Here is an 18,107-nt window from a genome sequence, read left to right as displayed (position 1 = left end):
CCCTGGCTGTCCTGGAACTCACTCTATAGACCAGGCTGGCCTCGAACTCAGAAATCCACCTACCTCTGTCTCCCAAGTGCTGGGACTAAAGGCTTGCACCACCACCGCCCGGCTCAAAGTTCCTTCTGATCCCATACTTCACTATGGGATGTGTGTGTACACCCACTAAAAATCATTTTCAATAATCTATAGAGCTAGAGAAAACTTCTATAAGAAGGAAAATAATTCTTAGCTATATTAAAAAGGAATTATCTTTGAAAAAGGAAGTTGGAAAATGTTAGCATGGGTTCAATATTTAATAGTCTATCAAACATTTATTACAAAGACACATTAAAAGTAAATTTTCATAAAGTATAGCATGCTAGATAATGAACCCAATATACTCACAAAGATGCACAAGTAGATGAGATTAAAACACATTAAAATTAGCCAAGTGTGGTGGCACACACCTATAAAACTAGTACTTGGGAGGCAGAGGAAGGCAGATCTCTGAGTTCCAAGTCAGCCAAGGCTACACAAACAAAACTAAACACATATGAAACCTTCTCATTTATTTAAGCCATTCATGAACATTTATCTATAGAATATGGCATTTCTGTTGCATGAAATAAATATGTACTAGTATACAAAATTATGAAAATAACTTTCTTCTAGTGGTTAGGGAAATTTTTAAAATAAAAAGTTGGGTAAATTAAGTATTAAATTTTATCCATAAGTCTCTGGAATATTTTTTCTTCAATTGTGAATTTAAGGCAAGCCAAATATTCAGACCCCAAATGTTATGATATGCCCCCCTCCGTGTGTGTGCATGCTTGTGCACATGCTTGTGCACATGCATGCACACGCGCACATGCACATGCATGTTTTGACAAAAGGTCTCATGTAGCCTGAGCTGGTCTCAAATTGTCTCTGTTGGTGATGCTAGCTTTGAACTCTTGATCCTCCCAATTCCTGCTCCCAGGTGCTAGGATTATAAGTATGTGCCAGCATCTTTGGCTTGTTTATTATTATTGTATTAAATTATACTATATTATTTTGAGATACAGTCTCATGTAGCTCAGGCTGGCCTCAAATGTACTCTACGGTGAGCTCTAATCTTGAACTTCTGATAGTCCTGCTTCCACCTCCCAAGCTCTAGGAATATAGGTCTGAAGACCACACTCGGCTGCTGCAATGCTAAGCACCAGAGCTCTTATCATACAACAGCACTGAAAACAGCTGGGATGAAATTCTGCTCTGTGGTATAATTAGCAGTAGACAAGTATGGAGTAGAAGCAAATGAATGGAGAGCGTAACACTGTTGTTTGCATACATGTATTTAAAGCACTGCTCCAACACCAATATGCTCTCTCCAATGCTATTTTGGTGATAGGAGGAAACAAGAGAAACATTAATACAATCCTGAGAGAGCATAGTCACAATTATCTTTGATATACTGAAAAAACCCTAGATTTCCATCAATATGAAATGCAAAATAATCTGAAGCATGACCTACTTTTGCTGATGCCTTGTTTACATGTATTACAGTTGATACTTTGGCTCTGCCCATGTGTCTTTAAGTGGCTGGTGATATATGCTGCACTCAAGAGCTTCCCACAGATGTTACATGATACCTTGCCTTCGTGGCGTACCATGTGTGTCCGTAGTCTGTCTTTGGTGGCAAAGGCAGCAGTGCACGTCTGCATGAGGGAGGAAAACTTTTTTTAAATATAGACTATCCTGTTCAACTCATTTTAAAGTACGTATATTTTACACATTACCCCTACCCATATCAGCAAGTTGGCTGAACTAGTATAATTTTCAACACATATGTTATTGAGAATCACAGATCATACTAAAACATCTGGTGAATTTTAGATGCTTCTATTTGGAGGAAGAAAACATCAACACAGAGAAGTGAAAAGATGTGAGGCCCACACTCAGTCAAACCTAGATTTAGGGCTGGAGGTGGGGCTCCCCGTGATAGAGTACCTGCTTCATGGGTTCAATTCCCAGCACTGCAAGGACAAAACAATACAAAACAAAAAGCCTGGATTTAAACTGAGTTGTGCAAATCACTAAGCGGTGCAATCCTGAACAATACAGTTAGCCTATCTGATGTCTCAAGGAACAGGGTTAACAGCTATCACAAAATTCCTGACAGATTAAGAGCCTGATACACAGCTAATATTCACTCAATGGCACTTGCATCCTTCCTCCAGTTAGATTTTTCTTAGAATTCAAGTCATTTACTTACTAAAATGAGTCATTCATGAACAAATGAAAGGCAAACTAAAGAACATCCAGCAACAGCCTAAGATCAGGAATGCCTAAAACAGTCATTTGATTTAGCAAAATTCTTAGCTTTTTCATTATCACAATTTATGTCAAATAAAATCAGTATTTAAATATATAATTTTTAATTTTCCAATTTGGTAACAACATCCAAAAATCCAGAAAATACAGTTATCCCAGTGCAGTGATAACAGAAAATGCACTATAAAAGGACCCCCTTCTTTTGGCTGGAGAGATGGTTGTTAAGAATAGTGGCCGCCCTGGCGGTGGTGGCACACGCCTTTAATCCCAGCACTTGAGAGGCAGAGGCAAGCAGATTTCTGAGTTCGAGGCCAGCCTGGTCTACAGAGTGAGTTCCAGGACAGCCAGGGCTACACAGAGAAACCATGTGTCGAAAAACCAAAAAAAAAAAAACAAAAAAAAAAACAGTGGCTGCTCTTGCAGAAGACCCAGGTGACCCAGGTTTAGCTCCCAGCATTCACATGGTGGCTCACAAGCATCTGTAACCCCAGTTCCAGAGGATCCGACAACTTCTTTTGCCCTGCTTGGGCACCAGTCATGCACACAGTGCATATATAAGTATATATAAGGCAAATATTCATATGCATAACATTAAAAAAAACAAATCTTAAAAAAAATTACAAAAGAGAATGACAACATGGTTTAGCAGTTAAGAGCACTGCCTGCTCTTGTAAAGGACGCACGTTCAGTTCCTAGTGTCCATGTAGTGGCTTACAACCATCTGTGACTCTAATTCCAAGAGATCTGATACCTTTTTTTTTTTTTAAAGATTTATTTATTAATTTTATGTGAGTACACTGTCACTGTCCTCAGACACACCAGAAGAAGGCATCAGATCCCAATACAGATGGTTGTGAGGCACGATGTAGTTGCTGGGAATTGAATTCAGGATCTCTGAAGAGCAGTCAGTGCTCTTAACCACTGAGCTGTCTCTCCAGCCCGTGATACCTTCTTCTAACCTACTAAGGCTTCTGTACACATATGGTACACAATCATACACTGAGGTATATATACATACACATTTCTTAATTTATAAAAAGTACTTCCCCTCTAACATCAAAAATTGCCATTGCTTAAGGAAAGGGAGCTACATAGAATGTAGCTACAGAAAACAATATACTTATGTTTTAGAAACCATCTTTTATTATAAAAATATACCGTCATACATATTATAAAACTAGAATTCCAATGAACCACATTCACTCCAATCAGTGACTTGAAGACTATTCAAGGAGCGCGGGATTTGACTGGCTCCAACTTGTTGGATAATGTGCACCAAATGCTATGTGAGGATAAGTCATTTTAACTCTTACTTGGCATTTGAAGGGTCTTTCTGTTGAATGCACATGTTTTACATGACAGCTTAGGTGGTCAGGCCTGTAAAAGAGTTTCAAACAGAAGATGTAATGGAACCCTCAGAGAGAATGCTACTTATGTGACACTGCACCTTGGCAGACTACAGGGAACATTCTGCAGAAAGCAAGAATTACCAACTCCCTCAGCCCTCCGTGCAAATCTCCTTACCCGGCACATCACAAACACAAACCTCAATCCCTCACCTGTTCTTTTTCCTCAGACATACTAAGTCCTGATTCTTTACAATCACAAACACTCAAAGTTTTAGTTCCAATACCAGGAGTAACTACCACTGTGTCAACTCTTAATAGCTTTTTTTCTTTTTAATGAAATAATACACAAAATACATAATAATACATAAAAAATGGGAAGGGTGGGGGACGATCCTCCTAAAAGTTGCATTAAGAATATCCAAGATTGGGCTGAAGAGATGGCCCAGAGATTAAGAGCATTGGCTGTTCTTCCAGTGGACCTGAGTTCAATTCCCAGCAAGCACATAGTGGCTCATAACCATCTATGATGAGATCTGGTGCCTTCTTCTGGCCTGCAGGCATACATGTAAGCAGAATACTGCATACATAGTAGCTAAATATAAAAAAAGAGAAAAGAAAATCCAAGGTCATCCCAACTAACAGGAAAGTTTCCTTGATTTGCACAGTGATCCTTATATCTGGTTCTCCAACGGAACTAAACACTGGTGGGATATTTGGCGTTATAAGAAGCCATGTGCCAAATGAAGGCCTGGAGCTACCAAAGTACCTCCTAAATGACATAACAGGTTAAATGCTGTGTTTCCACTTGTCAATCACACCAAACCAGAGTTAAACCTAAGCATATAATACTAATCAGCACCTCCTCTAATACTTTAGACCTGCTCACACATCTTCTCACATGAACCTAGATGACAGACACAAACTCAAGCTCACTAATACCATAATATAAAAGCAAAGCAAAATGCAGTACCTTGAGAAGCCTTTTCCACAAACACTGCAAGTATAGGGTTTGGTGATGCCTCCTTCATGAGACCTCACATGGTAAGTCATCCGGTCCTTCCTCTTGAAGCGCTGATTACAAATAGGACACTCGAAGGGCTTTTCGTCTGAATGGGAAAGCTTGTGCCGATTGAGGTGGTACACATCCCGGAAGGCCTTCCCACACATCTCACAGGCGTGGTTCTTCTTGACAGGCTTACTGGGTTTCTTGACAGACTGGGGCACAGGCATTGCTGTGGTACTGGCGCTGCTGCTGGGGTTGGTGCCCGAAGAAGACGTAGTGACTGTTGACAAGATGCCTGCAATAGTTGAAACCAATGAAGTTCGGCTGCTGTCCCCAGCAATGGTGGAGATAAGGGGAACCACCGTGGTAGGGGTTTTCTTTGCCCGAGACACCAACTTGATCCCTGTGTGGCAGGACTGATGGCGCCTCAGGTGATAGCTGTCCCTGAATGCTTTACTGCAGTAAGTGCACACAAACGAAGTTTTGGGTTTTTCCTTTTTAATTCCAATGGCATCCTTTAATGTCTCTGGTGCAGCCTGAGGTTTCTGAGTAATTGGTATTGGAAGCAACGGTTTCTGATCCGGGGGCTCCACAGCAGAGCTCAGGAGGGGCAGCAAGCTGTTCTGCGCTGCCTGCTGTTGGTGATGGGATGCTTCGTGGGCCTAGAACCAAACATTGACACTTGAGAATTTGAGCCTCCACCATGACCTTAACCATTCAACATGCCCCAGACAGGAGAGTAGAAGAGACAGTTCAAGAGTCTGTGAGCTGTTCTCTTGCTCTCTGCAACAGAGCTGCAGAGACTCTCAAGAGCTCTAGGTACAAAACAATGAAAATTGCAGCTGATCAAAATGTTTTTGCATCTACACTGCTGACAGCAATCATACTTTCAAACAGCTGACTAAAGTATACAGTACCCTGACTCATGAGGGATGTATTAGTTGATGAAACCACTGTGCATTTTGACTGTCAATACAGAAACCAAGTTTAAACAACTTGTCAAAAAAAAAAAATGAAATGCCAGACTAAGTATTTAACATCAACATACAAACTCTGTATATGACTAACACAATCATCTACTGTCTGTTACTCAGGACAAAAAAAGCACCAAGTTCTCTCCCTCTCTATAAGAGAAAACTAGTGATTGAGAACAGGCCTGCTAAGCAACGAGAGGAGTGCAACTCTATGAAGACATATACCAGCTATTAAGTTTACTTAGAAAGCTCATCACTTAACGCTACTACGAGATCTGGCTGAAATGAAAGCTGCCATTTATCATCTGGGAAGGTGGCAAACACCTGCCAGTTGTTCCTGAGATCATGAATCCTCCACTAGAGTTTGCATCCTTAATCAACACTAGTAAAAGAAAACCCAAACTGCAAGCACATCCACTGGCTTGGATAAGGTATTAGATATATGCTGTCATGATGTGCTTCTCTACTTCAAGACTGGAGCCAGACCACTGTTCGGAAACTTTAGAAAATGATGGAAAAAGTTCTTGAAATAGCTCTCCCTAATATGTTGTTCTTTACCAACATTATTTTTGAAATACTTGATAGTGAACCCAAGCCCCTGTACTCGAGTTTTATAATCCTAAAAGGATAAAGCTAAAAGTTTTACATATTTTAAGCTATATGCTACATCTAGGAAGAGCCCATCTCACCATCTTAGACACTTCAGTTTTTCTTACCATCACACTCTTTTTTTTTTTTTTTCTTGGTTTTTCGAGACAGGGTTTCTCTGTGTAGCCCTGGCTGTCCTGGAATTCACTCTGTAGACCAGGCTGGCCTGGAACTCAGAAATCTGCCTGCCTCTGCCTCCCAAGTGCTGGGATTACCATCACACTCTTGAATAGTCCCTTGACTAGCTACGTTGACACAGGAAACAAAAGACACAGGAAACAAAACAGCAAATGCCCAACGAAGTTGGCAGAGCTCCTCCTCTGACTGTCAGGAACATCTACCCCACACGTTCACTTAATGAGAGGTCAGAGGTTATACCTGGAACCAGTCTCCCCAAAAGGTCAGGAGGCAAGGTGTCCAAAGGTAGTGGTCTGAACTTAACAATTTTTGAGTTATATGTCTTTCAAGTTCTAGAATGGTACTCAGAAATTGTTAACTACTAATGGGTTACTGAATTAAGCTCATTCCCATTTAATTTGTGCAGCTCTTAGAACGTGGGGGGGTCTACCCACCCAGGTGACAGCAGAATTTGGTCTCTGATCTTACTCTCTTTCGAGCCAAGCAGCATACCCAAGTTTCCATACAGACGGCAAACAGTTAAGAGCTGAAGCTAGCTCAGGATATACAATTTCAAAGGCTAACAGATCAGACGCTGCGGAATGCAAATCTTCTGGACAAAGTTCAAACTTATAACATCTGAGCTATTCTTCAATTCTAAACAGCCATTAGTAGTATGGAATACTGAAGAACTCGTCATTCACCAATTCAGATGTTTGTGCGGTACAAATTGGCTTACAGCATCATTGATGCTCACTCTCGAGGGCCACACCAGGTCCCTATGTTTTGAGTAAAATACTATAGCACCACTAGAAGAATCACTCTCTGAAGACTGCTAGGAGCCCGCACTTCCCACTGGCTAAGAAAGCCAATTTTCCTCAACTTATTCTCTGAGGGAGAGTGAAATAACAACCACGGCCTGCCTTTCAGTGAAGGGATTTATTTCTCAAATATAAGTTCTCAATAAGCTTTTATTTGACTAGCATCATCACATGAAAGTTTAAATTGCATCTTCTAACTCAGGTGCACAGACAGCTCTTATCCTGCCCAAGCTTTCCTTTCTCTGGGACTGACAAACAAACAAACAAACAAGCCAAAACAAAACCAACCAACCCACCAAACAACAACAACAAAACCAGAAATATTATTTCATCACCTAGGGTGATAGGATGTGGAACCATGAAATCTCCGCTGCCAGAGGGTAAAAAGATTCTGTACTGAAACAAATTAGCATGGGTGAGTCATCTCTCGAATGTCCTGTACGAATCATCCATCAAATATTTTAAGAGCTACACTTTCACTTCCCATCATGTTTATCTGGTAAGCAGGCAGGTTATTAAAACTTGCTTAAAGATATAAATTCAACATGGTGCTCCCAGGCGCAGAGGTTACCTCTGCATCTTTCCAGGTGTGTGGGGGGTCACTGAGAACTAGAACTTTGTGTCTATGCCACCTTTTCAAACGAAGAAGGGCTTCCTTTACTCACTGTCCTCAGCGCTAAGTTACAGCTCTTCAAAGATTCTCACAGCACACGCTGCATGTCCAGGATTAAATATGAGCTGTCACATCTTCTCAGCAAGTGGAAAAAAATTAATAGGTTGGCATTTGCTTTATCCGGGAAAAGAATAGTTTAAAAAGCTTTTAAAAGTATTTTGTAGGATCTTCCAACTAACTTCCCAAAGATGAACTATGGGTTTCTCCTTTACATAAAGGACTCGCTTTGTTCAGCCTCCATCAAGTTTACAGACACCCAGTCTAATACTGTTTAAACTACGTCTAGGGCCATCAGTCCTTTACTGTAAAACGATCATTTGTGAGCTTCTTCTAAAAGAAAGCATTTGCCGTCTTTGCATCAGCCCTCAGGACAGCTAGTTCTGTTACTTCTTTACCAATGCATTTGTAAGTTGACCATCACTTTATTAACAAGCTCCTCAAAGTACAATAAAACCAGTACTAGATCAGGATGATAAAGTGGGACGTTCAGGTGTTGCAAAATCTTAAGAATTTCCAACTTTAGTAAGCCCATTTATTTCAATAATTACTTAAAATAAAAATGCCCACATTTGGAATATGTCTTAATAGGACAAGCCAGATTACACAATGGGTAATTTTGAATTCTCCAGTTCCCTAGATTAACTCAACCGGGATGGGACCAGATGCTGAGAGTATAATCTTTTGAAGATTCTTCAGTTCCAAAGGTCTCAAGCGCCCAAGCTACGCGTTTGGAATTTCACGAAGTATTTAGGAAAACTCAAAAGAGGGAGGCGGGAAGGACACATTTTAAAAACGACTAGCTTCCTAACTTTCAATTCTGAAGTTTCTGTGTGTGCTCATCTCTGTTGCTCATCAATGCATTTGCAAACAGAAAGGAAGCAGGGGGAAAAAAGTTCCAAACAGGGGTCCCACATTAAAGTGGCAGGGGAAGGGTATGCCTGAAATATCCGCTAACACTAGCTTTGAAGTTTCTGGTAAAAAAAGAAAAAGAAAAAAAAGAAGAAGAAGAAGAAGCGAAGACCCCCACCCTCCATGAGTGACTCATCTGGGGGCTTTGTAAGCGGACTTTGCGCTCCCTCTTCGCTTCCCGTCGCCCACTGGGCCGGAGAGAACGTTCGAGCGGGCCGCGGAGCGAGACTAGCGAGACGCGCTCCGGGGAAGGTCGGGCCTGCTGGAGTCCCGTCCCCCGCCGCTCCCCGCCCCCGCCCGGCCCCGCCGGCTCGGGGATTCCCCAAGCTCAATGGGACCGCAGGAGCTGGACAGAGGCGAGGGGACCAGCTGCCAGGGCTCGCCTAGGACTTGGGCTAGGAACGGAGAAAAGTTTGCAGAGGGGAACCACGCTCGCAACACCCCCTGTTGGGTACACCCGAGGGGGCGGCGAGAAGGGGGAGTGGCGGCGAAGCCAGAGATACCCGCTATTCGCGGGATGTGGGAGGAGGGTCAGAAAGTCAACACACAAGCACACACACAAAAAGAGAGGTGACGGGAAGAGCGCGAGCGAAAGATGGATGGGGACTTGGAGCGGGACCCGGAGACCCCCTCGCTGTGCCGCGCGGCCCTGGGCGGGCGCGCAGCGGCCGAGCGGCCCGCGCTACACAGCGGCCGGGCGCTCTCCTTTCTCTGGGCCGCGGGGTGGTGACAGCGGCCGGCCTCCTCCCTTCCCCTTCGGGGCGGGAGGGAAGGGTGTGTGTGTGCGTGTGTGCCTGGGGGGGCCCGGGTTCACCCCGAGGCCTGCTTCTCCCCCGCACTCCGCGAGGCCGCCTCCTTTCACCCCAGCGGCCCGGCTCCGCCGGAGCGGGCGGGCGGAAAAACAAAGGGGGATTAAGGCCGGGCCGGAGAGCGGAGCCGGGAGGGGAGGAGCGCCCGCCCGAGCCCGGCCCGGCCCCCCTGGCCCCCCGGCCCCCCCGGGGCCCCCAGTACCTGGAACAGGAACGCGGTCCAGTTGGCCTCCATGGCTGCGGCGGCCGACCCCCCTCCTCCCCACTCCCCCCGCTCGGGGAGCCTCCTCAGGCGGAGGAGGCGACAACAAAGCGGCGGCGGCGGCGGCGGCAGCGGCAGCGGCGGCTCCTCAACATGGCAGCGCCGAGCGCGGCCACTTCCGGTAACCTCCGGGACGCACCACCGCGGCGGCGAGCGCGGGCGGGGGGGGAGCCCCGGCCCGGCCGCCGCCGCCCCCAGCCGCTCCGACCCCCTCCGGGCGTCCCCGCCGCCGGCGCGCCGCCTCGGAGCTCAGCCAGTGCCCGCGGGCGGTGGGGTCAGGGCGCCCGCGCGGGGGCTGGGGTGGGGCCGGGGGCGGGGATGGGGCGCGGCGTCCCCCCCCGCGGGGGTGTGTGATGCTGCGGTCCGTGGCTCAGGCAGCTGGAGCAGGGGGAGCTCAGGAGAGAAGATGGAGGACGCCAGGGTCTGGCGCTGGCCCGCTGGGCACAGCTGGGCTGCCTCTCGTGACTCTGACTTGGTGCCCGGCAGCGTCGCGTCCCTCTCATACCCTCAGCGGCAGTCCGAGCTCCGGTCGGTCACCTGGCTCTTCAGTCGGTCAAGCACATCACAGCTTCCACCTACGAACTAGGATGCTGGCTTCTAGGGGCCCCTACCCTTGGGTATTTCATTCCTGACCAGCTAAGCCCTCAGCGCTCTTGCTATGATATCTCCATCACCCTTTGCGTGGTCTTCCAATTTGAGCAGGGAACTCCACTAGGGTATAGCCTTAGAACCTCCTAGTGTGGAGGGAAACACTTCCCACGCGTTCAGATGTCATTACTGGGTTATTCTTGGGTGACGGGACCGTGCTTCCCCATCCTTCCCTTTCATTCCAGATATAGGAAATTATACTTGAAAACACCTTTCCCGCCAGGATTAAAAACAATAAAAACAAATGATAAAGTATAGAGGCAAAATATTTTAGTCCTTTAGTACATTTTTCAATTCCTGCAGCACACACGCAGACACAAGTCAGACTTCTGGTTGGACAGCGTCAGGTCAGATGTCACTGAGGTGACCCCAGCCTGTTTGCAGTGTCTTCTGTGAGGAGTCAGCCACTGCTACGGGTTGGAATCTGTAGATCGTAAGCTCGTATGATGTCTTGAATGTTTTCTATCCTTTCCTCACATAGAGGTAGCTACTGTGAATATCAAGAGACAAGCTATTATTAAACATGTATCTAGTCCAAGAAATCTGTGGTGGGGAAATGAGGGGGCAGGCTCCATCTATGGTATTTTTATAAACTGTTTTTTTTTTTTTTTAAAAACTCCTCAGATGGGCACATTATTTCAGGACTTCAGCATATTTCAAATGGATTCTTATCCCCTCCAGACTGTTGTAATAAAAGACATATCTTCAACTTCCCCCAATATATACATACGCACACACACACACATATACACATACACATGCTGATCCAATTAGCATAGTTGCAAAATTCTATGGGAATAGAAACTGAAGAGGTATGGTAATTTCATGGTTTTCCTCCCATCCTTCCATCAGTCACCAGAATAAGGGCCAGGAAATGATGTCTGGTTCTTTTTAGAGTTGACTTCCCAGTAAATATTGCCTGAAGACCTTGGGTATGAAGAAGTCCAGCAGTTTGGGTGGATTAGTAGCAGTAATGCAGTAACCACCAGAGAACTGGTCAGCCTAAGACAGGAGGGGACAGAAAATGAGTTTCTGATATATCCCTGAGCTAAACTGCTACACATCCCCTGTATCTGTCAGTCTCATTTGATGTTTACATATACATGTAAACTAAGGAGAGAGCTAACTTGCAAACCCAAGAAACAAGACAAAATATGTTCTTGCTCTGACCTTGGACATAGTATGTTCTTGTATTTTGATTCAATGGATACAAGTCTCTGCTTCTTCCCTGCCTTAGAAGATTCACCTTCAAGGTCTCTGCTCTCTCCTCCAATGTATAGCTGCTTCTCTTTAGCTGCTCTTTCAAACTGTAATCAAAATAAAGCTTCAGGATTATAAAAACTAGTACTTAATAAATATGATTCTTATGCTAACTAATACTGTGGGATTTCTTATACTTATTTTGGGATCTAGAAACCTCTTCCCCACCACTTTCTGTCATAGCACCTCTCAGTAGGGTTTTCCCCATAAACAGGAAATAGAGGTCAAGTGAAAACAGTTAAGCTGTCATACAGAAGAGCTAGGATTTTAGGGGAAATAGCTAATTACATCTCTATTATAAGGTAAAATCAGAATTCCTGATTGTTTCCCCAAAATCTTGCCTTAAAGGGAAATTAACCATCTTTTTAAAATTTAAGCTGTACTTTTAATTATGGTGCGTGTGTGTGTGTGTGTGTGTGTGTGTGTAAAGCAGATTCCCAAGGAGGTCAGAAGATGGTGTTGAATGCCCTGGAACTGGAGTTACAAGCATGTGAGTGCTGGGAACTGAATCCAGGGTCCTCTGCAAGAGCAGTTTATACTCTTAATTACTGAACCATTGCAGTCATCTCTTCAGTCCCAACAACATTTTTATGAATTTAAATATTAGATATTTTTCATAAAGGAAATGTGTTTTAAAGTTCAGAACATGTACTCAAAACCAACCAGATTCAACTGTTACAGGAATATAATCAATCCAAGCAGGACCAAGGAATCCATCCTTAGAATGGGAATTTCTACCTTTAGGAGAATATTCTAAAACAAACAAGCAGGGCAGCGGTGGCTCACGTCTTTAATCCCAGCACTTGGGAGGTGGAGGCAGGCAGATTTCTGAGTTTGAGTCCAGCCTGGTTTACAGAGTTCCAGGACAGCCAGGGCTACACCAAAAAACCCTGTCTTGAAAACAAAGAAAGAAACAAAAACCATAAATGAAATGAGTTCTCCTTCAAAGTCCTGTTTCCACAGACCCTATATTGAAGTTCAGTCAAGATAATAAATGTCTGCATATAGTACATTATTAAAATCAGCTTTCAGTGAATGGATCAATGGAATTACTTTTAAGCAAATGTCTGAACTCTTCAGTGTCTACACAAACCAACAATTCTATCTGCATCCACCCCAAACAAGTCAGCTTCCAAATTCACCCTGTTCAGAATCCCCTTTCACCTAAAGCTATATAACCTATCACCCACCTAGTTCTAAACAATGAGAACAAAATACCTATCCCAGAAGGGCAACCTCTAGACTAAATGAAAAATGTATGTAGAAAATTCCTAGAATACTCCTAAATATAACAGGTGCTTGGTAAATATTTTTACTGGTTCAGAGGTTAAATTTGGGCCTGAAAACTCAGCATGCAGTCCTCCAGAGATAGAGACCCTGTCTCAGAGAGAGGAGAGAGAGAGAGAGAGGGAGAGAGAGAGAGAGAAGAGAAAAGAAGGAAAAAAACTCAAATTGTCAAGTTAGGAGGTATCCTGTGTGTGCACATATACATACACTCATATACAAGTACACACCAAGCAAAACAAAAACCAAAAACCCCCAAATAACAACCAACCAGATTTGTCTAGAGTGGTGGCACAGTCCTACAGTTGCTCTACTTAGGAGGCAGAGAGACAGAGAGAATTGTTGAGTGTTTGAGACTAACCTGGGTTACAGAGCGAGTACAGCTCAGCTAGGGCTGCTTGAGGGTGGAGGGAGGGAGTACCAAAAGTACTGGCTGTAAAGAATTGTCACCCCTCAACATCAGCCTCAATACAACCATGGGAGAAAGTGTACCCTTGTCAAAAAAAAAGGGAAGACTTGCCTGGAAGGACAGCAGAAGTACTTTCCTCCACATCTACTGGAGAACCACTCTAAAGTGTCATTGCTAGTGGTCTGTTTTAACTGGCAAGGAAAAAGATAAAGATTTCTTTATTCTTGCCTGGCAGTGGTGGTGTACACTTTTAATCCCAGCACTTGGGAGGCAGAGGCAGGTGGATTTCTGAGTTTGAGGCCAGCCTGGTCTACAGAGTGAGTTCCAGGACAGCCAGAGCTGTACAGAGAAACCCTGTCTCAAAAAAACCCAAAAAAACAAAAAAAACTTTATTCTTGAATACCTATTTAAGTTCCTTGGCAGCTGGAATAGTCACAAGGAACAATTCTACTCACATGTCTAGTAGAGTTCAGCTGGTATTTGAGAGAACGTGATCAAAACACATTTTTTACAAAGGTCATGACCCAAGACTTCAAAGTGAGTCTAAGCTCACAGAAACACATCACCTTAACTTTCTGACTGTCAAAAGTCAACAATATACCCATCAGTTTCACCAATAAAGCATTTATGTCAAAATGCTAGCTTCCATTTTATTCCTGGATGATACAATGTCCAACAAATAAGGGTTAACTCAGTGATGGTAGAGCTCTAAGCTAGGCAGTGGTGGTACATGCATTTGATACCAGCACTTGGGAGGCAGGGGTAGTAAGTCTGTTTGGGTCCAGCATAGTCAACAGAGTGAGTTCCAGGACAGCCAGGGCTACACAGAGACACCCTATCTCGAATCCCCCCCCCCAAAAAAGCACTTGCTTAGCATGTGATTAGCCTTAGATTTAATCCTCAGTAAGCAGAAGCAAGGAAGAAGGAATACTGAACACAAGCAAAATAGCATAGGCCACACATCAGGAAAGAAACTAAGACAGGTCAAAAATACACGAAGTGAAATTCAATACATCTGGAAAACACATGCAGGCACCAACATTTCTCCTTTGGACACCTGTTCCTCACTGCCCTTAGATGCCCTAGGTCCCTAGAGCAATAGATGACTGAACAGTCCCACAAACTGGTAGGACTGATTAAACCGCAAAGCTCAGCCTCAGTTGTAATCAAAACCTTCAAAGTTGTTTAGAGATGGAATCCTTCTCAGCGGCTATTGCTTCCACACCAAATATAATGAGAATAAAGTGAAGTTAACCTGTATTGTGCTACCATTCTAAAAATGCTAGTCACATATAAAGATTTTCCTTATTGTAGTGCCTCTCCGAATGTTTCTATCAAAGTGGAACAAAACCAAGCTTTTTAGTGAACAACCTTTACTTCAACAGTTCTCTTCATTCTACTGGGCCAATTAGATTTTCAGTCTGCTGAGGTGGGTTGTCCCTCAGTTTTTGGTAGTGAAAGAAACAGGGAATCATGAAACCAGTGTTGAGGAACTGCAAGTTCTCTCTCTCTGGGCTAAAGACGTGAACAGCAACAACCTAAGTCCTGATGTGACAGACTAGTCAGATTAGGATCTGAAAAAGCTATTCTGGTCTAGAAAACAAGGCAACTGAGGGCAACAGAAGACCAGGTAAACCTAAGATCTGGCTCTGCTTCCACAAGTGGGAATTAACTCTATTAAGAATGTTTTTGGGGGCTGGAGAGATGGCTCAGCAGTTAAGAACACTGACTGCTCTTCTAGAGGTCCTGAGTTCAATTCCCAACAACCACATGGTGGCTCACAACTATCTGTAATGGGACCTGAAGCCCTCTTCTGGTGTGTCTGAAGAAAGCTACAGTGTACTCATAAATCTTAAAAAAAAAAAAAAAAAAAAAAAAAGTTTCTGGGGCTGGAGAGACAGCTCAGTGGTTAAGAGCATTGTTCTTCCAAAGGTCCTGAGTTCAGTTCCCAACAACCACATGGTAGCTCACAACCATTTATATTGGGTTCTGATGCCCTCTTCTGGCATGCAGGCATACATGCAGATAGAGCAATCATAAAAATAAATCTTAAAAATGTTTGACCATGAGTCTTTGAACTATAAGCTACTACCATTTACTACATTTTGTTACCTAGTTCAGTCATAAATGATATGAAAGGGCAGGTGCAGTAGCTATTGCTACACAGTGACAGAAGCTGTACTCAGCATCCCCCCCCCATTTACTCTTTAAATTGTAAATATGTACCTGTCATCAAAATATATGACCCTTAGTTTGTGTGCACATTGGCAAGAAGGTCTCTGCTCAGTCTGTTGAAATTCTGGGAGGGCAGGATAGTGTTTGACTCAATGAACTAGTTACTATGGCATACAGAGATTAGCTATTGCTTTTGAAGTACCTATCATCTCAAAGTATACAAGGCTCTTCTCAATTGACAGAAGTTAACTAGCTATCTAGTCTCAGGGCCTGATCTAGCCCTCCACTTTTGTTTTATAATCTATATTGGGCCTTTCTTACCTTACAGCTGTTTCCTCTTTCCCTAACTTCCTTTTCCTTCCCACCTCTCCTTTCACTTTCTCCCCAATTTCATTCAGCACTGAAAGTACAGGGAACAGATGGTATTCAACCCAAGGCAGTGCAAATGCTTCCTGTGCATTACATATAAAAGCCCACTGCTAGCTTTGTAATACACATTATTTCTGCTGTTTTTTGTTAACTCACTTTAAACAAGAATGCCACAATGTAGTTATGTTCCTTATAAGGAAATTATTTCAGACCAATTTATTAAACTATATACAGTTTGGAATGGAAACCACCACTTAGTGATAGAATTGGTAACTTGGAGAAATTTGTCTATGACCACCTACATAGGTCTACTTAATAAAACTAATGCTAACACCTGAGGAAGCCCCCATATATGTTCAATACACAACTCTATTTCAATGAAACAATTACTCTGTTCTCTTAAAAACTCTATAAATCGGGCAATGGTGGCACACGCCTTTAATCCCAGCACTTGGTAGGCAGAGGCAGGCAGATTTCTGAGTTTGAGGCCAGCCTGGACTAAAGAGTTCCTGGATGGCCAGGGCTATACAGAGAAATCCTGTCTCGAAAGAAAAACAAAACAAAACAAAACAAAACAAAAAAATGTAAGTTGGGCATGGTAGCACATGCATTTAATCCCAGCACTTGGGAAAGAAAAAGCAGACAGATCTCTGAGCCTGAAGCCAGCCTGGTCTACACAGTAAGTTCCAGGACAGGCAAGACTATATAAAAGACTCAGTCTTTAAAAAAAAAAAAAGTACAATCCATATGATCTGATATGACTAACCTTCTCATCAGAGAACTGTGAAAATTCAAGCTAACCTGACCAACGGTAAGACGGGAGGTTCATAGCTGGGAGAGATCCAACACTTTAGCATAGATAAGGAATTTTGCTTGATCCCCAGAACTGAAAGGGCAGGTGTGTGTGTGTGTGTTGGGGGGTGGAGATTAGTAGGTAAAGGTACTGTTGTCACTAAGTATGACAGCCTGAGTCTGATTCCTAGGGCTCCCATAAAGAATAGTGGAGAAAATTCCCACTAGTTGTCCTTTGACTTTCCATACTTACACTATGGCACATATACATATAATGTAATAAAAAAATTTTAAATGGGAGCTGGGCCTTTAGTCCCAGCACTTGGGAGGCGGGTTTCTGAGTTCAAGGTCAGCCTAGTCTACAGAGTGAGTTCCAGGACAGCCAGGGCTATACAGAGAAACCCTGTCTCAAAAACCAAAATGGGCTGGCGAGATGGCTCTGAAGCTAAGAGCACTGGCTGCTCTTCAGAGGACTGAGATTCAATTCCTAGAACCCATATCTTGCTCACAACTGTCTACAAACACAGTTGCAAGGAATATGACAGACAACCTTCTGGTCTCTTTAGGCAGCAGGCACTCACACAATGCAGACATACAAGCAGGCAAACTATCCATGCACATAAAACAAATAAAATTTAAAACAAAACCAAAAACACTAACAATGTGTTGAAGTATTTTGGGGTGGAAACACATTTAAGGGAACTCAAGAAGAAAGAGAAAGTGACATCATAAATCCAGCATTTCACAACATCAGTGTATTCATACAGTCTCTCCCAGCAGCTTGAAGCATCACCCAGCCCTCAAGGTATCATTTAAAAAGAAATTGTTTAGACATAGTCCCCAATCAGGCCATGATCAGAAATCAAAGTAGAAAAATGTATTGAACATTTTGAAAGGCTAGTCAGGGCATCTCAAGGACAACCTTCCCAGTTGACATGGATTTTAATCAGTTGTAGGCTATAGGATGCAAACATTTTGACTGCATACTAAAAATTGACAAGTTCAACAAACCAACTTAAAAGTAGATCTTTGTAACTTAAGAGGCCAGCCTGGTCTACAGAGCTAGGTCCAGGACCGCCAAGGCTACACAGAGAAACCGTCTCAAAAAAAAAAAAAAAAAAAAAAAAAAAAAAAAAAAAAAAAAAAAAAAAAAAAAAGCAAGCCAGGTGGTGGTGACGCACGCCTTTAATCCCAGCACTTGGGAGGCAGAGGCAGGCAGATTTCAGAGTTTGTGGCCAGCCTGGTCTACAGAGTGAGTTCCAGGACAACCAGGACTACACGGAGAAACTCTGTCTCGAAAAAACCAAAAA

The 18,107-nt window shown here is 43.5% G+C and overlaps 1 protein-coding gene across 2 annotated transcripts in view; it reads right to left on the bottom strand.

The window, feature by feature from the left end:
* Vezf1 (vascular endothelial zinc finger 1) overlaps positions 1-10,048 on the bottom strand; it is a 16,920-nt gene extending 6,872 nt beyond the window's left edge. The window contains exons 1-4 of one of the 2 annotated variants that reach the window (XM_031354776.1): positions 9,801-10,048; positions 4,615-5,309; positions 3,609-3,672; positions 1,496-1,697 (exon numbers count right to left, since the gene is read on the bottom strand). In XM_031354776.1, the coding sequence (XP_031210636.1) occupies positions 1,496-1,697; positions 3,609-3,672; positions 4,615-5,309; positions 9,801-9,833 (994 nt within the window). In that variant the 5' untranslated portion in view covers positions 9,834-10,048. The remainder of the gene's footprint in view (positions 1-1,495; positions 1,698-3,608; positions 3,673-4,614; positions 5,310-9,800) is intronic. The other variant, XM_031354777.1, reaches the window with a different exon arrangement.
* Between the last annotated feature and the right edge of the window lie 8,059 nt (positions 10,049-18,107).

The sequence above is a fragment of the Mastomys coucha genome, unplaced genomic scaffold (genome assembly GCF_008632895.1).
Source record: "Mastomys coucha isolate ucsf_1 unplaced genomic scaffold, UCSF_Mcou_1 pScaffold5, whole genome shotgun sequence".
Lineage (NCBI taxonomy): Eukaryota > Metazoa > Chordata > Mammalia > Rodentia > Muridae > Mastomys > Mastomys coucha.
Note: the sequence above shows the minus strand (reverse complement) of the source record. Positions and strands in the feature narration are given on the sequence as shown.